This window comes from Canis lupus, chromosome 33 (genome assembly GCF_003254725.2).
Source record: "Canis lupus dingo isolate Sandy chromosome 33, ASM325472v2, whole genome shotgun sequence".
NCBI lineage: Eukaryota > Metazoa > Chordata > Mammalia > Carnivora > Canidae > Canis > Canis lupus.
Window position 1 is genome coordinate 31,323,743 of NC_064275.1, and position 21,528 is coordinate 31,345,270.

A 21,528-nucleotide genomic window follows, 5' to 3' on the forward strand; every position below is an offset into this window, starting at 1 on the left:
CTTCTTGACTGGGCTTCCGGGTCTCATTGCTGCTGTTCTTCCTCTTTGTCCTAAGGAGCTTCAGAGTTTACGTTCATTTTTATAGGTTTTAAAGAGAGAACCATATATGTTCATTCTTTCACATTTGACAGAAAGGCACTATATGCACTTTATGTCCCTAAATAAGCAACTGGTTTTTCCCAGAGGGAGCCTGTACTTGTTGAAATGCCTCACTTCAATTAGTTTACACTATTACTTGCCATTACTTTCATTATGTGGTATTTTTCTGTTTATAAGACAGAGCATGTCTGTACCTTAAGGTATATAGCTTATATCACATGGACGTGGACCTGAATTATGTAGAAATATTATTAATAAAGCAACTACCGCCACATTTTTTAACAGGAAATATTTATTGGTATGATCTGTACAGCAGATGTCTCCTGTTTGGTAACACGCTAGCTAAGCCATCTGCCTCTTTAATTTTGGAAAAGATTTGATGTGTGCCCTGTCACTGAGATTCAGGGAGCTGCTAGGGCCCTGAGGGCCGAACAGTGTATTCCAGGAAGCTTTTCCTGGTACATGGTCCACGCCCTGCAGTCTCATTCAGCTCACAGAGCCAGTGGTCTTCATTTTGCTGTTTCTTAGCTCAGTATTCTTTCTGCATGTTGGTAGGTAGACCTAATGTTTGTGGACTCTGCAATCCTTGTTTATTAGGCTTGGTCTGTATTTTGTAATCATTGTTGAATTTACTGTTAAATCCTCACAGCTTGAATGTGGTAGATACTACATTAAAGAAAAAATATCATGACCCACTTAATTAGAGAATTTAACAATAGTTTGCAATAAACTAGCAAGTCTGTGAGTTCCTTTGAATCAGAGTATTACGCTGGATATTTAACCATCCTGAAAGAAAATGCACTTTGTCAAAGCCCTGCCTTAAATGGTAAGCTTGATTTAATACATCTCCTCCCTGTCTAGCCTAATTGCATGATCATTACTTCAGAACTGGCTAACTAGGCGTGGGATTTTAGGCGACTGTTGTGAGCGTGTGTGCAGCTCATTTCCTTGCAGTGGCAGTGGCCGCTGGCCCTTAGAGCATCTCTCCTAGCCATGGAGGCAGAATGGAAGGAGGATCCTCCCAGGAAAGTGAAAGATTTCTTTGTGCAGTGCTAGGCTGCTTAGTCCCTACTGCATCTGTGAACGCTCTGAGGAGCTTGCTGTCAGCTACAGAAAGTCTTCTTATTGCTGCAGCTCCTGTGTGACCGAAGAAACAGGACCCTCATTTCTGCTTTGGTGTGGCATCTTGAGTTGATTTTTCCTGTTTTGTGTTTGAGTGATTCAAACACATTTTTGCAGTAGGTAGATGATGATTTGCTAGATGTATGCTTTGTCTCATCAGCCCTGGGTTTAAATAAGATACAGGCTTTGATGGTGGCAGCTATCAGCAAGTGATTTATCAGTTTTCTGTAGAGGCCTGAACACCAGTGTATTCTGGAAACTGAGTATACAATAGGCCTCATGTTGGATTAAAGTATTTGGAATACTCTTTGCCTCACCAGGAGAGTTTACTAGAAGATACACTTGAAGCTTTAGCAGTGAAACATCATGAGAGGCTCTCTAGGACATGTAACAGCAAGAGAATGTGAGGATTGCAGGCACATCCTCTGGCCCAACTCCATCACTCGGCAGCTGGTGACTTCCCTATTTTAAGCTGTAGTTTCCTCACATATAAACTAGAGATAATTGTACCTTAAAACATTAAATGTGTAAAGGGCACAATAGTGGAAAATGTTTGCTATGATTATTATATGGTCCGTGTTTCACTTCACAATGATTGGAATCTCCCCTTTCTTTTACAGTGATATTGTGGTCCAGATAGTAGATGCTCGAAACCCACTCCTATTTAGATGTGAGGATCTGGTAAGTAAAGTGTGACAGGATTCAGATGTGCAGTCCTTGGAGCCACAGCAGGAGGGACAGCATAACTGCCAGCAAACATTCTGTTCTCTCCCGTAGCTGTGTTTAAGGAGGGCCCTCTCCTCCCAGGGTCAGGCGCTTCCGTACTGTCGCTGTTTAGATAGGTGTTTTCCTTTGAAAACAAGCGTTTCCATCTGCAGGAAGAGACAATCACATGACCTTTCTACCTTTTAGTTTAGAAGCCAGTTTCTTGGTATGCCTGGGTAGCTCAGTGGTTGGGCACCTCCCTTGGGTTCAGGTTGTGGTCCTGGAGACCCAGGATCGAGTCCCACGTCGGGCTCCCTGCAGGGAGCCTGCTTCTCCCTCTGCCTGTGTCTCTGCCTCTCTCTCTCTGGGTCTCTCATGAATACATACATAAATCTTAAAAAAAAAAAAATAGAAGCCAGTTTCTTAAGAGACATATGCCAGTGTTTCTCATTTAAGAGACATCAGTTGAAAAAAAAAAAAAAAAAAAAAGAGACCTCAGTTGAAGTAGCATTGTGCTTATTACCCACATCTTACTGTCTTGTCTCATCAGAGTCTCTCCTCACGCCTTAGTTGTTACCTTCTGTGATATGTTACAAGCAAACTAAGTTTGTAAAACACCAGAGGGAGTAACAGTTAAGGAGTGAAGACCACATGAAATAATGTGATACAGGTTTTAAATTAATTAAACACTGTACACATCTGAAGCGTTCCTATTAGTATTTGAGTCCATAGTAGTAATAGTACAGAATATTTTAAATCCACTGGTGAGGAACAAAAATCTTAATGATGGAACTCCTGTTGAAGTCAGCTTTTATACCTGGGTGTGTCTCCTAATGAAGAGCTGCGGTTGGGAATTAATTCCAATTACTGAGTCTTGTTTTTCTTTTAGACCTCAAAATATTTTTTATATGAAAAAATGAGCTTATTATTGGCTGCCATCACTTGGCTGAAAAATAGTCCCTGCTGGCTGACAGATCTCCTAGTTTTGCCATTCTTTAATTTTGTGTGAAGTAATTCAGCATTATTAAAGAGAGGAACTACATTGTTTAAAGGAAGAGAATCTGTTATACTTTGACAGGGTAGGACAGCATTTCCTTTTACCCTTTCCAGTTTCTTCTGCTGAGGATATTTCTAGGTGTATATGACCTAACTTTTTCAGAGCTTACTGAAAGGGTCAGTAGAATGTACCAAGATAAAAAATTTAAATTAGGACTGACTTAAAACTGAGGGCAGTAAAAACTTTAGTTCTAGTTGGGGACTTTAAATATAATTAGCCCAATTTTCACTTGCTTGAAGAGGCCTTTCTAAATATATTTGTCTTGCCTAGGAATGTTACGTGAAAGAAGTAGATGATAGTAAGGAAAACGTCATTTTGATAAATAAGGCAGACTTGTTGACTGTTGAGCAGCGGAGTGCCTGGGCCACATATTTTGAAAAAGAAGATGTGAAGATTATCTTCTGGTCGGCTTTGGCTGCAGCTATTCAACCAACTGGGGACTCTGAGGTAACCTGGGGGGCTTTTTCAGATTGTGTTTCTGGGAGGAGGATTTCAGTAAGCTTTGTTTTTCTCACTGAAGGTTTATGGGAATCCAGGGTTTTTGTTTGTTCCTTAAATGTTCTGATAGTAGGATGACCTATAGAAAAATGAGTCACAGGGTTACTTTTTCTGGCCATCAAATAGTCTGACATCTCGGGCTCTGTGTTATAGACTGATGGTTTTTTTCTTTTTTTTTTTTCTTTTTTCCTTTTTTAGATTTTTGAAAGGAAATTGTATAGGAAGCTTCATAATGACCTTATAATTGTTTTTAGCAGGAGGCAAGTACAACCAAAGTATGTACCTGTACTCCTCAGGACGTGATTAGAAGTTCTTTCGACATTGTTTTCAAAACAAACAACTGAAGTAATTCTAAAGATATACTGTGTTATTTTTTTTTTTTTTTTAAGATTTTATTTATTTATTCATAGAGACAGAGAGAGAGGCAGAGACGCAGAGGGAGAAGCAGGCTCCATGCAGGGAGCCCGACGTGGGATCCCGGGACTCCAGGATCACACCCTGGGCTGAAGGAGGCATCAAACCTCTGAGCCATCCAGGCTGCCCTGTTTTTTGTTTTTTAAAGATTTTGTTTATTTATTCATGAGAGACACAGAGGAGAGACACAGGCAGAGGCAGAGGGAGGAGCAGGCTCCATGTGGGGAGCCCGATGTGGGACTCAAGGATCACACGCTGGGCCGTAGGCAGACACTCAGCCAGTGAGCCACCCAGGTGGCCCTACTATGTTATCTATTAACTCAAATTTTACAGAAATGGTTTGGGTTTGGTCTTTTTGTTGTTTTATTTTGTTTTTTTAAGTCCCACACCCAGTATGGGCTTGAACTTACAACCCCAAGATCAAGAGTCACGTGCTCCACCACTGAGCCAGCCCTCAGGTTTATTTTCTAATAAAAAAAAATACAACTATTAGCTAATAATGACTATCAAATGAAATCAGTAGTAGAGTCTTAGAGCTAGGGAAACCTGGGTGACTCAGTGGTTGAGCATCTGCCTTCCGCTCAGGGCATGATCCTGGGGTCCTGGGATTGAGTCCCACATCGGGCTCCCCCAACAGGGAGCCTGCTTCTCCCTCTGCTTGTGTCTCTGCCTCTCTCTGTGTCTCTCATGAGTAAATAAATAAAATCTTTAAAAAAAAAATCTTAGAGCCAGAAGAGACTTAAAGTATCTTTTTTCCTAGCCTTTTCCTTTCCTTTTCTCATATCTGTCAGCCGTCTAGAGATTATTTTGTACGTTGAGCTGAATGTCAGTGAATACAATGTCCTCCTCTTGATGAGCTCACAGATTAGCTCTGTGAATTCCTTCCCTCACCTCCATGGCAAAGTCATATAATCTCTGTTTTTTAACTACATTAAATGACAGAGACCAGCTAGCCCCCTCTTTGTCTACATTTAGAAAGTTTTTCAGTTTAGTGAAGCTAAGTCAGCCTCCCTAGCCTTTGATATAAGGACTCTTTCTTTGTCCCCTTCGTTTTCTCTGTGTATGTTTTCTGGGTTCTTATTCATCTTGGACACGTTATCTGGGGCACTCTTCATCTCAGATGCCTATCTGCCTAATCAGGAAAACACTTAAAATTGGTGGCACCTAATTACATATGTTAGGTATTCAGAGGGACAATTGATTATTCCATGTCATCCGGATCCTCCCAGTAATTCTGTTTTTGTTAATTCACTGTATCTCAGAGGAGCTATGTTACACTCTTAGCTCATTTAATCTGTAAACAACCAAAAAGACTTAAGTCTCATCACTTAAGTCTCTCATGTGGAAAAGGTTTTTCATCTTATTTTTACCTCAACTTAGGACAGTACGGTTCCTCTGAAATACTGTTCATGATTTGGGGCTAAGGTAGAGAATTCATTTTGGTTGTGTAATTTGCTTTTCTCTCCTAGCTTTGAATATGCAAATTTTGTGTTTGTCCTTCTGATACTCTTTCCAGTCATCGGCAACATTGTTAAAACCGGACCAAGGAGAGAGCTCTGTAACCTTCTGTGAACTTAACTGAGCCCTCTGAACCAAAGGTTCTGATGTAATGAGTACAGATGTGTTCACAAGGATATAACAATAGTAATTATTCAGTTGTTACTCCTGTTAATAAAAATCCATAGAAAGCTTATCCTGTGCCAGGCACCACTGTCCTAAGCAATTTATACATTGTCTTCATTTAATCATCCCAATAAGAAACATAAATGCTTATTATCTTCAGGTAGTCTGGCTTCATAGTTTGTCCTTTTTTTTTTTTTTAATTTTTATTTATTTATGATAGTCACAGAGAGAGAGAGAGAGAGAGGCAGAGACACAGGCAGAGGGAGAAGCAGGCTCCATGCACCGAGAGCCCGATGTGGGATTCGATCCAGGGTCTCCAGGATCGCGCCCTGGGCCAAAGGCAGGCGCTAAACCGCAGCGCCACCCAGGGATCCCCATAGTTTGTCCTCTTAAACATTATTGGCTTCAGTTTGTCTTCTTAGCCATTATCTCTATTGTTTCAAGTCTTTACTGGAAGCTGATGTTTTACTGAAGTTTTTAAATATTTATCACTGTATGGCTTAGCCCTGATGTACCAACCCAATAACTGTCAGAAATGGAAAAAGAGGGATCCCTGGGTGGCGCAGCGGTTTGGCGCCTGCCTTTGGCCTAGGGCACGATCCTGGAGACCCAGGATCGATTCCCACATCGGCCTCCCGGTACATGGAGCCTGCTTCTCTCTGCCTGTGTCTCTGCCTCTCTTTCTCTCTCTGTGACTATCATAAATAAATAAAAATTAAAAAAAAAAAAAAAAAAGAAATGGAAAAAGAGGGGATCCCTGAGTGGCCCAGCCGTTTAGCGCCTGCCTTTGACCCAGGGCGTGATCCTGGAGTCCCAGGATCGAGTCCTGAATCAGACTCCCTGTGAGGAGCCTGCTTCTCCCTCTGCCTGTGTCTCTGCCCCTCTCTAACTTTCTGTGTCTCTCATGAATAAATTAAAATCTTAAAAAAAAAAATGGTAAAGAGGAGCACCTGGGTGGGTGGCTCTGTAGTTGAGCATCTCCCTTCAGCTCAAGGCGTGATCCCAGGGCCGTGGGATCAAGTCCCACATCGGGCTTCCCACGGGGAGGCTGCTTCTCCCTCTGTCTATCTCATGAATAAATAGGTAGTCTTTAAAAACAAAAAGAAAAGAAAGAAAGGAAAAAAAGATTACTTTCTGCAACTACTAATGTGATATTCCCTGAACTGTTAACCAAGTAGAACATTCCATTTTTGCATAATCTGTTCTCAGGGAACCCTTGCTACTACCTTCAGTTGTCTTCTAGGGTTCACCAGCTACCTTGTAGACCTGCTCCCGTGTATGACTGGGTTCGCAGTGTGTAGTTATGGAAAGTACACTTTCTCCCTTTTGAAGTTAGCCATCATTTACTCCTTCCACATCTTCTGAAGTATCTACCATTTTTCATGATTTCCCAAGACCAATAACTAGCTACCATTGTGACATCACTGCTGTAATCACACTTGTCATTTGAGTATCAAACATGAACTTACTAGGAATAGTTTAATAGTCACTGTTTTCTCAACCATCTGAAGTTTGGTTCTTCCTTTACAGTTGTTAACCCCTTCTTTTTTGGGGAAAAATGACAGTTTTCAAGCTGAGTACCTGGTTTTCTCTTGGCCATCTGTTAAATTGCACTGTGTTTCCCCAAGGGATTGACTTTTCCCTTTTCAGGTTTACTATACTACCACAAAGTCCTTCTGTTGTCTTTATCATTTTTCCTGAAGCTAAACTGCTTCAGTTTTAGTTTTTTTAATGCACGTTCAGTTCACATTACTGTTTTCTGTTTGTTTCATATTTTTGAAATGATTCAGAAAAGCTCACAGTGAAGACACGCCATCTTCTTTACATTCATTGCTCATTTCTCATAGAAATTGTTTCCAGTTCTGTGGCTCTGTTATAAGCCATGCTGCCATGTTGCCTTTTGATTTGCCAGCCTAGCCTTGATCATGAAATCATGCCTATCTTCCCTGACATTTTGTTTATATCTCTAGTTTAGATTTAGTTTACTAAAATTTAGGATACTAAAAAAAAAAAAAAAAAATTAAAATAAAATAAAATAAAATTTAGGATACTTATTTAACTGAGTTCATTGTGTCCTCTTCTATTATGGTTATTCATTCTAACACTAGGTAATTTAGAAATTATACAAGGTTTGTATCACTTCTAGATGCAAACCAGCTCACTCTTGTTGATTCAAATTAGTAATACTATATATTGTCTTATTTTTGCTTGTATTGTCAGAATTCTTAAGAATTAACATATCCCTGAAGAGTAAATTATTTTTGTTCTTTGTATATATGTGTATGATTTTCACATGTTTCGTTGCTCATGTATTTCATCCAGAAGGTGCTATGCTCCACAGTGCTTTGAGTTATTAAAGGCAATTATAAAGAAATAGCAGTTTCCTTAAATATGCAAACCATGGTCTTTAAAAATGCAAACGTAAAAAAAAAAAAATAAAAAAAATAAAAAAAAAAAAAAAATGCAAACGTAAAAAACTCAAAGTATAAACGTTTCCCTTCTTGCTTTGTGCAAAGAAGAGAATATTAAATGTTTAATTGTTAATGAGAAATGCTTTGTTCTACAGCCTGGTGCAAAATAATGTACTGCCAAAGAATTCAGCTTGACACAGGCTTTTCTAAACGCTTACCTTTTTTTAAAGATGTATCTAGGGCAGCCCGGGTGGCCCAGCAGTTTAGCGCCTGCCTTCAGCCCAGGGCCTGATCCTGGAGACCCGGGATCGAGTCCCGTGTCAGGCTCCTTGCATGGAGCCTGCTTCTCCCTCTGCCTGTGTCTCTGCCCCTCTCTCTCTCTCTCTCTCTCTCTGTCTCTCATGAATAAATAAAATCTTAAAAAACATAAAGATGTTTTATATACATCTGATACAAAAGTAACAGACATTGTACAAAGTTCAAATGATATAGAAATATATAAAGCGAAGGTCCACTGCCCCTCCCATCTCCAGAGGGCACTACTGTTAATAGTTTATTGTGTCCTTTCACCAAAAGGCCTGCCTTGTCTCCCTATTTTCACCTTTTCTGGTTTCCTTTATAACTTACTTGGCTTCCCCTCTGTTCATCTGAGATAACCAACCCTGAGTACTTTCACTAGAGTGAAAGGTGCCATTGTTGTCCCTTCTGAGCTTTTTGGTTTCTTTCATTTCATTGAAAACAGGTGAACAGGAGTGCTGGAGAAGCCAACACAGCCGAGTCTGAGAAGTCCGGTTGTGAAGAGGCTGCAGTTCCATGCAGTGAGCCTAGACATCTCCCAGACAGGGCTTCCCTCTCACTTAGTGATGTTACCACTAGTGATGAAGATGCCAGTGAGTATGAGGACTGTCAGGAGGAGGAGGAGGAGGTTTGGCAGACATGTTCGGAAGAGGACGGCAACCCCAATGAAGAGGCCTATGGCCGGGACTGGCAGGGAAGCTGCACTGCGGATTCTGAGGCTCAGGGGAGGAACACCCTGCGGAAGAGGCACACACACAATTTTAGCCATCTGGTATCAAGGCAGGAATTGTTGGAAATCTTTAAGCAGCTACACACTGGGAAGAAGATGAAAGATGGACAGCTTACGGTTGGACTGGTAAGATGAGATAGGTCCTGAGATTGTTATTGCATGGGTACCTTTTTTGTTTGCTCTTTAAGATATATTTTATTTTAGTGAGAGAGGATCCCAAGGAGACTCTGCACTGAGTGCAGAGCCCAGTGCACAGGGCTCAATCATACGACCCTGAAATCTTGAGCTGAAACCAAGAGTTGACTACCCAACTGATTGCATCACCCAGGCGCCCCACCATTTATTTCCAATCTGTTGGTAGCTACACTGGAACCCAAGGGCCGAACCAAGCTTTTGGTGTCCTAGGAGACGTTATTGCCCTCTTGTTGCCCACTGGCACTGTGGGAATAGGTAAAGCCCAACTCTAAAGAATGAGCTCTCTCAAGGCTTACACTGGTTATGCCCCTATTCCTATTAATTATCTTCTCCCGTCTTCCAGTTCAGCCCTACCACACGTGTGGCTTACCAAGAGATAGTAGAATGAGAAAACTTCTAAGGTTGTCTTCAGACTTGCAGTTCAGTAATCTTACCCTCTATCGGCTTTTGGTGTGAAGTGGTCCTTGCTAGCTTGTACTGTAAATGTTCCACCTGCAATTTAAGGAGAATCCCAGCATCTTTCGGGCCAGGCAAAGCATGGCTGCCGCTTTAGTTGCCTAAGAACAAGGGAAAGGAGATCACATCCCTAGCTGTGTATATGCTAATTCTAGAGGTGGCTGTGAGAAGTGCTTGGACTTTAAAGACAGACAGCACAGCTCCAGAGGTCCCATCTTTAGCTAAGGAAACATAAGATGTTAGAGAAGGTATGTTAAAGGCCTCATCCAAGAGATCAAACTTGTGAGAGAAATAGATTGTGGCAGATTTAAAATCTTCTAGCTCTTAAGTTACATGCATACCCCCCTCCCGCCCAAGCCTAGTCACTGATTGTAGCAGGTCAACATCTTTGTTTTAAGATTTATAAATAAATAAATATATATTTATTTATTTGTTTGTTTATTTTTAAAATTTATTTATTTGAGAGAGACAGACATAGAGCACTAGTTAAAGGAATTGCCCCTGGAGCCAGGCAGACCTAGTGCTACTGTGAATGGATTCACTTGCTATAAACCTTGGGGAACTTACATCATTTCTTTCAGCTTCATTTCTTTGTATTATTGCTAAAAATTCATTTTCTACATGCCATCAGAAAGCCCAGCTTCCCTAAAAGGTAGTTTCTTTCTTTCTCACATGTATGGAGATGCTAAACAGACTCTTCATTTTCTGAATGTTTTACACTAGAAAACCTGAGACTAGGTTAATTTACTCCTGCTGTGAACATTTATTGATCACCTGCCACAGGCCAGGCATCCTGCTGGTCCCTAGCCATGTATCAGGAGACCAGACAGACAGAGTCCCCACCCTCCCAGAGCATGTAGTTCCAAGTATGGTGAGTGAGAGAGGAGGACAGCCAGCGGCCTTTGGAGTGTATAGTGAGGGAGCCTGAACTGCAGAAAGTGGAGCAGATGACAGCCACAAAAGCACCCCACCAGCAAAAGGCATCTATACAAATAGTAATATGTCATCTAATCAAAATACAAATAAGCACAAAGCATGAGGAAAATACTGAGATTAATGAACAGTTATCTGAAATTTTTATGTAAGAGCTTGCACCTTAAAGTATAACATTAGGCTTCAACAAAGCAGCAGTGGAAGGGCCTTCCAGACAAACAGAAGGTAAATGTTTAAGCAAAGCCCCAGGAATGGAAATATATTCATGGAACAGTAGGTGACAGCATGGCTAAGTGTGGAGAGCAGTGAGAGTGGAAACCAGAATAGTGAAACTTGTCTGTTAAGAGGCCTGTAATAGAGGTGGAAGGTTTGGGCGCTTTCCAATGGAGTCGGTATTTATAATCTTTTAGTCATACTGATGGAGGATTCTTGGAACCACGTAAGAGGGAATTGGATTTAGAGGCACACGGAAAAGTCTGAGAAAAAGCCTGGAGCAAGGCTGGCACGATTTGAGCATTTATTTGCAAACCCTTATATGATTCTGCTAAGTGTAACTGAAGAACTCCAGTAGCTTGTTTGCACCTATCAAGTCAGTGTGCCACTTAAAATTTTTTCAAATTTTTTTTTAAATTTTTTATTTATTTATGATAGAGAGAGAGAGGCAGAAACACAGGCAGAGGGAGAAGCAGACTCCATGTACTGGGAGCCCGATGTGGGATTTGATCCCCGGTCTCCAGGATTGCGCCCTGGGCCAAAGGCAGGCGCCAAACCGCTGCGCCACCCAGGGATCCCAACCACTTAAAATTTTAACCCGTAAGACAGAGGCTTGCTAATAGGTTACTAAAATTTAAAAATGAATTGTATGTTGTGATGATTAAAATACCTATTCTGATCCTCGACTTCACCCCCTGTGTGGAAAATACAGAAACCATGAGATGCCTGCATGATGGGACATTGTGGGGGGAGCCGGAAATGGGGCTGAGGATTACTGTAACACCTGCTGTTACAGCAAGACCAATACCAATCAAATGTACTTAGCTTGACTGTTCCCACTGGAAACGTGTCTGAGTACGTATACCCACGCCACAGGGCAGGAAACTGTCAACAAACAGCCTCTATTTCAAATAATCTTTTGAAGCAGCCAAACACTTAAGCTGCTGCTGTCCTGTGTTTGTATTATCTTTGGCTCGATGGGTGTACTGTTTGACTCTTGAGTAACTTAGGTGTCTCCCGCAGGTGGGCTACCCAAATGTTGGTAAGAGTTCCACAATCAACACCATTATGGGTGACAAGAAAGTGTCTGTGTCTGCCACACCCGGCCACACCAAGCATTTCCAGGTATTTCTGCAGCACCAGCCGGTGCCCCTCTCTGGGTGTTTCTCTGAAGGTCCTCACTACTTGTGTGCTGCTCTTTTCCCTTCCTCCGCTGTGTGCCTGACAGAAACTTCTCCCTTGTCTTTCAGACTCTCTATGTGGAGCCTGGCCTCTGCTTATGTGACTGCCCAGGCCTGGTGATGCCATCCTTTGTCTCCACCAAGGCAGAGATGATCTGCAATGGAATCCTCCCAATCGACCAAATGAGAGACCACGTCCCCCCTGTGTCACTAATATCCTTTCTGCTTTGCAAAGACTGGTTATTATGTGTATATTAGGGCTTCGGGTGGTTTGGGACCCCGCTTTGCATTGGATGTATTTAGGATTGCTGTTGACGGAAAAACCTGAACTACTCAGTAGTGATCTGCCCAAGTTTATACAGTGAGGTAGCGTCAGGACTGCAGAAGTGTAGAACCTTGTGTCCTGATGGCAGCAATGTCCCTAGTATGAATGGAAGAGCCCAGGCTGTGGATTTCAGCCCCGAGTTGAGTCCTGACTCTGGTGTTTGACTATTTGTGTGACCTTGGTAAGCTTGCTTAACCTTCTAGAAACATTCTTTTCAGAAAAATGCCAGTAATAGCTACTTTGCAGTTGGTTGTAAGAATTTATATGATAGCCAATTTAATGATGTTTATTGTATGCTTACTGTGTGCTTCACACAACACTTACCAAGTAATTTCATTTAATTCTTTTTTTTTTTTTTTTTTTCATTTAATTCTTAAAGCGCCCCTTGACGTGGGTATTGCTGCTGTTCCCGTTTGTTCAAGCTTCAGGAAAGTGAGGCACAGAGAAGTTAGACAGTTTGCAAGATAGGACAGCTAACGTGTACTAGTTAGGAACTCTGCTGCCTCCCGGCATAATCAGTTAACTTGTTAACTTATGTGAAGATCTAGGACAGTGTCTGACATGAAGAAGTATTCATAGGTAGATCTGCTGAGAACCGTGGTGTCAAGGTTTGACCCTCCTTACAAGCCAGCAGGTTAGTCTGTTAACTGTTCCAGGGGTACTGGTGGAAGGTAGGAGACTGCGTGAAACCGGCACGTGATTTGGTACTTTCTAAGTAGGGTAAAATTTCTGGCCTTGCACAGTTCTTGACAAGTCCTTAATGCCTGCCCTGAAGGCCACAGCTCTGTATGCACCCCAATTCGATTTCTCTTTCTGTAAGAAATAATGAGAGAGAATTCATTTACCAGGATACATAAAATACGATATATCGCCAAGATGCTGTATAAAAGTACTGCACTAAACCTACCTGTAGTGACCTGGGTAAATCTCAAAATGTTACATACAGGTATAACACCACTTTTGTAAAACCTGTCATTTCACAGAATAGTACTTTATATTGACAGACACTTGGGAATGTCAAAGCCTGAGAAGTGGGCTGGCGGCTGCATCACAAACTCCACTTACATCTGGGAGGCGGGAGGGGCTACGGTGGCGGGAGGGGCTGGTACAGCATTTAAAGTTTGCGTTTTCAACAGTTTGTATAGTAGATGACATTTTTACTACCTCTTGAGAGTTGAGAACACAGGTGTTAGAGTATTTAATGCTCCTCTGTGTATTTTCAGCTTCTCTGTGAATCAGGCGTGTACTGAGCATTTATTATAAGCCAGATTAGGTTGGCTCCTGCGGAGACCACAAGCATGAATCAGCCATGGCCCTGCCCTTGCCGACGGTCTGGGGGGCATATGGGGCATGCGCGTAAATAACCTGGTACAAGGTAGAATGGTGTTTAAAGAGAAAAGTGTTCAAAAATTAATGAGTAACTACACTTCTTTTCTGGAGAGGTAAAAGGGCTTCTGTCCTAGAAATGTTGAATTAGAAGCATGTGTCAGAAGCCAAGGTTGGGAGGGGTCAGTTGAAGGGAATGGATTCCTTGACGAGCTTACATTTGCCAGAATATTCCGAGACATGTCTTAGAAGCTACCTATGGCATTAATATTATAAAGCCTAGAGAGGATGAAGATCCCCATCGACCTCCAACATCAGAAGAACTACTGACAGCTTATGGATGTGAGTTGTGATTTATTTTAAAACATGACCAAACTGTAACTTAGTAAATGAGAGAACTACTCCTGCGAAGATACAAATTCACATTTTTCCTTAGCATTTGTCATGTCATCCTCCACTGTTGTTGCTTTTGTTGTCTCTGTTGGCCTTGCCCACAGGCTGCGTTGGTGGGGGGGTTCAGAATGCCGCAGGAAGGGGGAGAGGGCTGACTGCTGCCTGAGTGGTATAACACTTCAGGATTAAGTGCTTTCTCGACTTAGAGAAGGACATGATTCGAATCCCTGGCCTCTTCCTCAGGTCTGCCCTTTGCAGACCCTCACTGCAGCGCTCGTGCCCCTCCCTGTGCACAGAGTTGAAAGCCACTGCGGGGAGCAGGGGGGAGCAGGGGGCGTGCCAGCAGCTGTCTCAGGCTTCTGAGATAAGGCCCTTAGGGCATTCACTGTGCTGATTGAACCCAGGTGGGGACCGGGGTTCTGGCTGAGGCTTTGTTGGCTTTCTCCGGAGTCTTGTCCCAAACAGAGAAGAAAAGGGATATTGGGAAGAAAATGAATATGCTGTCATAGCAGGATAGGAGACTGTGAGGGCAGCATGGGAAAGGAAAGCCCTGACTGGGACAGAGCACTGTGGTCAGGACAGGGACACAGAACAGCCTCCCTCCCCTTCCAACACTCCCTGGGAAACCCTGTTTGACATTAGAATGAGTCTACAGCTCTCCCATCTCCATGTCTTAACCCAGTTCTACATGGGAGCTATCGGCCTATCATTTCCAACTGATTGTGATTTACTTACCTTAAGTATAAACTTTAAAGGTGGTCTAGAGGAACCTGTGTCTGTCTACCTAAAGAAATAGCAATGTTAGAAACATGTCCGTGCATTTATGGCATGCCTTTAAAGCAGTGGCCACCAGCTGAGAAGGAGTTCAGCTTATTTGAGTGATTTGGTACAAAGAAAAGAAAAAAGTGTGTATTTTTCTCACAGAGATATGATATATAAGTGATATGAAGCACACTTAAACCAGGACTTGAACTTGATTTAGTTGGGAGACTTAAAGACTTAAAGAGGATAAAAAGTAAGCATTTGTGATGAGACTAGTGTAGTCACAAAATCCTAAAACTAAAAAAGACCTTGGGGACATTTGGGTGTCTGCCTTCAGCTCAGATCATGATCTCAGGGTCTTGGGATTGAGCCCCACGTTGGGCTCCTTACTCAGGGGGGAGCCTGCTTCTCCCTCTCCCGCTCCCCCCACGTGTGCTGTCTGTCAAATAAGTGGAATCTTTAAAAAAGAAACTAAAAATGGGCAGCCAGGGTGGCTCAGCGGTTGAGCGCCGCCTTCAGCCCAGGGCGTGACCCTGGGGTCTTGGGATCGAGTCCCACGTCGGGTTCCCTGCATGGAGCCTGCTTCTCCCTCTGCCTGTGTCTCTGCCTGTCACTCGCTGTCGCTCGCTCTCTTTCTCTTTCTCTTTCTCTCTCTCTCTCTCTCTCTCTCTCTCTCTCTCTGTCTCTCATGAATAAATAAATAAAATCTTTTAAAAAGTGACCACAGGGCAGCCCCAGTGGCGCAGCAGTTTAGCGCTGCCTGCAGCCCAGGGCGTGATCCTAGAGACCCAGGATCGAGTCCCATGTCGGGCTCCCTGCATGGAGCCTGCTTCTCCCTCTGCCTATGTTTCTGCCTCTCTCTCTCAAGTTGTATCTCTATGAATAAATAAATAAAACCTTTTAAAAAAATTAAAAAATAAAATAAAAAGTGACCACATATATGTAGTTTCCAAGATCATCTGCAGGTCTGTAAAGAATAATTTCTGGCAGTTCATTTTATCATTTTAAAGATATTTGACAGAGACATAGCGAGAGAGCATATGCAGGGGAGCAGGAGAGGGAGAAACCGGCCGTTGTGGAGCAGGGGGCCCATTGCGGGGCTCAGTCCCAGGACCCCGGGATCACGACTTGTGCCAAAGGCAGATGCCCGGCCAACTGAGCCACCCAGGCTCAGTTCATTTTAAAAGATGTTGCTAAATGATTTTTAATTTGCCTTTCTTTAAATATTAGTGAAACAGGACATCTGTCCATATGTAGCCATTTCTGTTTCTTCTGGGAATCACCTTTGTTACGCATCTTTTCTTTTAATGATTTGTAGGACTTCGTTGTGGTTTCTTTAGCCCTGTAGAAGTGAACAATTTTAATGGGCGCTTTTTTTTGTTGTTTTTTTTTTCCTTTTTGGCTTATGGGATTTGGTGTTTTGCTTGGGAGGGTCTTCTGTATCTCAAAAGGACAAAACTGTTTCCCTGTAATATCTTTTTTTTATATTCCTTTAGATTTTTAATCTGCCTAAATGTATTTTTGTGTATTGTGTGAACTAGAGTTCTGTTTTCTTCTAAACTGGAAGAGCCTGCTACACAGCTAGTAGGTGAGGAAGCTGAGTTTTGAATCCCACGTCTGCCAGAGCCCATATTCTTAACCACAATGCTCTGCTACTCCCTCTAGTTGAGTCAGTATTAGAGGGATCTCCATAGTGTGTTTGAGAAACTGGGAAAACCTAGATACATTACTAAACAGGAAGACTTACTGTATTGCTTTTGGTTTTGCTAATAATAGTGATAACATAGCATTCTATGGGTAGCCTCCATGATTCAATGTTTTTAAAATTAAGAGATGAAAGAAATAACTGGAGTAGAGAGAGCTTGAATGTCTGTCACCATTTGGTGCTAGGCTATCAGATAGAACGATATGGTCTGTTCTCCTGGATTGTCAGCTGTCTTTACAGTGCTAACCAGGATATCTTCTAGGATGATAGTTGCTTTTTTAAAGCTAGAGAGTTGGGATGCATCGTTGTGGGGTAACAGACCAAACCTCCATCACTTTGGTTATCTTTGTTGTGACGTTCTGGCTTCTAACTTCAGTGTTGCACCATTCATTTCTCCTCCCAGACATGCGAGGATTCATGACCGCCCATGGGCAGCCAGACCAGTCTCGGTCCGCTCGCTATATCCTGAAGGACTTCGTCAGTGTAAGTGAGCCCGGCTCCTTGTTGCTCTGAAGTAAACAGGCCTCCTTTCTCACCGCGTGCTCTTAGATGCCGGCAACCTGTTGAGTTAGAAAAGACCTATTTCCTCACTGAGATGGTGTCATTGGCAAGAGGCGGCAGAGCTCTGGGAAGCACGGGAGTAAAATTGGGCAGCCTACTCTCTTTCCTTCAGTTCAGGAAGAAAGGAATTAGTAGAATATTTGTGTGGATAAATTATGGATTTAGTTACCATTTGTAAAATTGTGGAAGATGAGAAGAAGAGTTAAAACCAACCACAGTTGATAGAAAGCATTTACTACAGTGGGAAGCAGAAAACTAGTGCCCAGGGACCAAGTGCAGCCAGCCCAGCATCCCTGTTAGGCTAGTCCTGCTGTCCAGTTTTGTCCCGGGTTTTGTTTTGGGAAATATTCTAAGTGGTCACGTCACTGTACTGATGGATACTTTAGCAGAAATGCAAACAAGGTGAAGAGGAGCACAGAGGAGAAAGGTTTCCTCCTAGGCTGGGGGGCCGAGGGCCAAGGGCCGGCAAGGCCTGTGGAACACGTTAAGGATTACAGTCAGTGTGTTTGTTAGGGCTCTCCAGGCAGGTGACCGAGCTCAGCTCAGCTCAGCTCATCAGAAAGCAGGAAGCCTGTCAGAGGATGCGTGGTGAGAGGTCTTCTCTGGGGACCTCTTTCTTCTGGGATAACACAGCTGTTACACGTCTTGTCGTCTTTGTAGGGTAAACTTCTATACTGTCATCCTCCTCCTGGAAGAGACCCTGTGACCTTCCAGCATCAACACCATCGACTCCTACAGAACAAAACAAATGGTGGTGAACTAAAAATACATCCAGGCGAAAATAAAAAAGCAAAACAGATTGAAAATATTGTTGATAAAACTTTTTTCCATCAAGTAAGTTTTAAAGCTTTTCTTTACCTTCTGTTCACCTCTTAAAGAGCAATTTTATTGAAATACCCATAAATTCACTCTTTTAAAATACAGTTCAATAGTCTGTAGTATATTCAGAGTTGTGCAACTTTCACCATAATTTTAGAGAATTTTTATCGCTCCAGGAAGAAACACGGTACCTATTAGCAGTCACTCACCATTCCCCTTTCCCCCCAGCCCCTGCCAATCACTAGTCTACTTTCTCATAGATAGATTTGCCTGTCCTGGACATTCCACACAAACGGAATCACCCGCTGGGGCCTTTTGTGGCTGGCTCTTTAACTTGGCATAATGACTTCAAGGTTCATCCATGTATCAATACTTTATTCCTTTTTATTGCCAAATATTCCATTGAGTGGATATACCACATTTTGTTTACTTATCAGTAGGTGGAATTTGGGTTGTTTCCCCTTTCTTCTGTTATAAATAATGCTGCTGTGAACATTCATGTACAAGCTTTTGTGTGAACATAGATTTTCAGTTCTCTTGGGTAGATAATTAGTGGGATTGCTGGGTCATATGATAACTCCATGCTTAACATTTGAGTTAGTGCCCAGCTTTCCAAAGTGGCTGTGCCATTTTACATTCCCACTAGTAATACATATAAGAGCTCTAATTTCTTTGCACCCTTACCAGTATTTTTTCTTTTTTTATTTTAGCCATCCTAGTACATGTGAAGTGGTATCTCATTTTGATTTGTATTTCCCTAAGGATAAATGATGTTGATTATCTTCTCATGTGCTTATGTGCACATGTGTGTCTTCTTAGGAGAAGACTTCTGTTGAGTGTTAAGAGCTCTTTATATATTCTGATAAAACCCTTTATCATAATTTGCAAATATTTCCTACCATTTATTGGGTTTTCCGAGCCAGTACATTTTAATAACTTCAGTTGTTTATATCACAGGTACAGTTAATATGCTGCATTTTATTTATTTATTTTTAAAGATTTTATTTATTTATTTGATAGCACACACGCAGGGCAAATGGCAGACAGAGGGAGAAGCAGGCTCCCCACGGAACAGGGAGCCCGATGCAGGGCTCAGTCCCAGGACCCTGGGATCATGACCTGAGCCAAAGGCAGACGCCTAACTGAGCCACTCAGGCACCCCCTGTATGCTGCATTTTAAGACCAAATTTATATGCAGAACAGTTAAATCCTATAACTACACTTAATATATTTATTAAATTCTGCTTTTGTGACTGCTACAGCCAGAAAAGTTGGAGCAGGGTAAGGATCGTCTCTATCCAGAGAGTGATTTTTTCTGTATTTATACGATGCTTTGTGTGCCTCAAACACAGTGAGTTTGTTATGGCGGGCCCAGCACATAGTATTATCCTCATTTTGTCACCTACCACTGAGGACATTGAGCCTCATGGAGGGTAAGTGACATATTCAAAGACATTTGTCTTAATGGCAAAGCTTAGATAGAACTTAGATTGTTGTGGCTCCTGGTGTGAATTGTCTGGGCAGCCTTTAGAAGGAAATTTACCAGTATGCAAAAGGATCATAGGTTCTTTCTTGAACCTACTATAGGCACGCAGGAGTAAATGAAATTTTTAAGTGTTTACAAAATGTTTCTAAAGGTCATGTGCAAGAAAGCTGAAAACTTATAGTTACCAAAGCTTTAGCCTCTAGAGTAACATTTTACTATTAGAAGAAGGTAAAATACTGGGCAGCCCGGGTGGCTCAGCGGTTTACCGCTGCCTTCAGCCCAGGGTGTGCCTGGAGACCCAGGATCGAGTCCCGCGTCGGGCTCCCAGCACGGAGCCTGCTTCTCCCTCTCTGCTTCTCTCTTTCTCCTCTCTGTGTTTCTCATGAATAAATAAATAAAATCTTTATAAAACAAACAAAAAAAGATAAAATACTGCCTTACACTTACAGAATCATATGGGATTAATTTTTTTTTTGAAGTAAACTTAAAATTTGTTTAGTTTTTTTGTTTTTGCTATTTCATTGTGTTCTACTTAAATAAAATCACAAGTTTACAGAAATGTTTTTGAGCATTTACTATGTGTGCCTACTGCACTAGGACCTAGAATAACCAAAAGGAGTGAGATGCAATTACTGTTTTCAGGGCAGTCACATTGTAGCCAAGAGGAGATGGGCAAGTTAACAACATGACATGTTAGGTCTATGGCAGAGGTACAAGACAAGTATTTTGTAAATCCAGATTGGGGAGCAGTTCCCCTTGGAGCTAAGAGGAGAGAGTAGGTGAGTGAAAGCACAGAGAGGAGGTGATATCTAAGCTGGAGTCCAAGGGACAAATAAAAATGTGCCAGTTGGAAGGAGTGGTGAGGGCAGTTCTCCAGGCAGGGGGAGTAGTGTGAACAAAGGCATAAAGGGGACTCGCACACCATGTGAGGGAATAGGAACTTGATTCCCCAGGCTTCAGGGAGCCACCAGAGGTTTGTGAGGACAGGAAGAGAGAGACGTGAATGGAGAACTCTAGTGCAAGTGTGGACCCTGGATGAGAGGAGCCTTGCAGTAGACCAGTGAAAGTTAATGCCAGGGCGAGAGCAGGGTGGGTGGAGAGTAGGGGATAGATGCACAAAATCCTAGAGCCTGGGATCCGTGGAACTTAGTGGCTGGCTGTGTGTGACAGAAGAGGAAGGCAAAGGGAGTGCTATCTTGGTGGCTGGGAATAGGTGGTATTTGAAGCTATGAGACTAATAAGCAAAGTTGAGGACAAAGAATGTGAGAAACTTAGTTAAGAATGGGAAGAGAAAGCAGCAGCGAAGGAAGTGGAAGTCGGCTAATCTTGGCGTTCTCCGCAAATAATACTGTGCTTACGTCTCCAATAATGCTGTCTTACTTCCTAGGAAAATGTGAGAGCTCTGACAAAAAGCGTCCAGGCTGTGATGGGCTACAAGCCTGGGAGTGGCCTGGTGACTGCGGCTACTATGAGCTCTGAGAGCAGGGCTGGGAAGGCCTGGAAAAAACATGGCAACAGAAATAAAAAAGAGAAAAGTCGTAGACTCTACAAGCACCTGGACACGTGAGCTTGGGCTGCAGCAGAAATGGCATCTGCGTGGTGCATCTGGAATAGAACAGGAGCTGCTCTGGCCTGTGATGCCGTGGAATGGACCCTGCTCTTGTGGCACGCAGCCACACCAAACAGTATCAAGGTAGAGGGGCCCCTTGGAGCACCAACGCTGTCCGTCATCTCGGAGCCCCAGAAACCTCGTCCTATAGAAGGCTGGGCTCAAGATGAGGGCGCAAATGATTGGATATGTGTGTGAGCAGATACACAGATGCATACTCATTTGTAAGTTGAGGTTTTTTTGAAAAGATCTTAAAATTAAATTGCCACTAACATGTTTTATTGGTTTTTGTAGACACCTGCCATTTGGACATTCCATGTTCTTTAAACAGTTTCAGTTTGCCAAAACATGACAGGAATTTTATTTTTTTTTTAGATTTTATTTATTTATGCATGAGAGACACACAGAGAGAGAGTCAGAGACACAGGCAGAGGGAGAAGCAGGCTTCATGCAGGGAGCCCGACATGGGACTCGATCCCAGGGCTCCAGGATCAGGCCCTGGGCTGAAGGTGGCGCTAAACCGCTGAGCCACCCGGGCTGCCCTACATGACAGGAATTTTAGATGGTTTCTTTCAAGAACATTATTTAGGTTAGTGATTCTCAACCCC

General features: G+C 42.6%; 1 protein-coding gene and 1 long non-coding RNA gene across 4 annotated transcripts in view; one reads left to right on the forward strand and one right to left on the reverse strand.

Moving 5' to 3' along the window:
- LSG1 (large 60S subunit nuclear export GTPase 1) overlaps nucleotides 1-21,196 on the forward strand; it is a 31,305-nt gene extending 10,109 nt beyond the window's left edge. The window contains exons 6-14 of the mRNA XM_025473284.3: nucleotides 1,842-1,902; nucleotides 3,254-3,430; nucleotides 8,672-9,082; nucleotides 11,777-11,878; nucleotides 12,004-12,147; nucleotides 13,804-13,927; nucleotides 16,849-16,928; nucleotides 17,667-17,840; nucleotides 20,699-21,196. Of these exons, the coding sequence (XP_025329069.3) occupies nucleotides 1,842-1,902; nucleotides 3,254-3,430; nucleotides 8,672-9,082; nucleotides 11,777-11,878; nucleotides 12,004-12,147; nucleotides 13,804-13,927; nucleotides 16,849-16,928; nucleotides 17,667-17,840; nucleotides 20,699-20,878 (1,453 nt within the window). The 3' untranslated portion in view covers nucleotides 20,879-21,196. The remainder of the gene's footprint in view (nucleotides 1-1,841; nucleotides 1,903-3,253; nucleotides 3,431-8,671; nucleotides 9,083-11,776; nucleotides 11,879-12,003; nucleotides 12,148-13,803; nucleotides 13,928-16,848; nucleotides 16,929-17,666; nucleotides 17,841-20,698) is intronic.
- LOC125754242 (uncharacterized) lies at nucleotides 1,902-6,929 on the reverse strand. Of its 3 annotated transcripts, none has more exons than XR_007407919.1 (3): nucleotides 6,745-6,927; nucleotides 2,744-3,560; nucleotides 1,902-2,093 (listed from the first exon to the last, which is right to left on the reverse strand). It is a non-coding gene; the product is annotated as an uncharacterized LOC125754242 (long non-coding RNA). The 3 variants fall into 3 exon arrangements; XR_007407917.1 differs by having other exon boundaries at nucleotides 1,902-2,319; XR_007407918.1 differs by lacking the exon at nucleotides 1,902-2,093 and having other exon boundaries at nucleotides 2,395-3,560; nucleotides 6,745-6,929.
- Nucleotides 21,197-21,528: the final 332 nt, after the last annotated feature.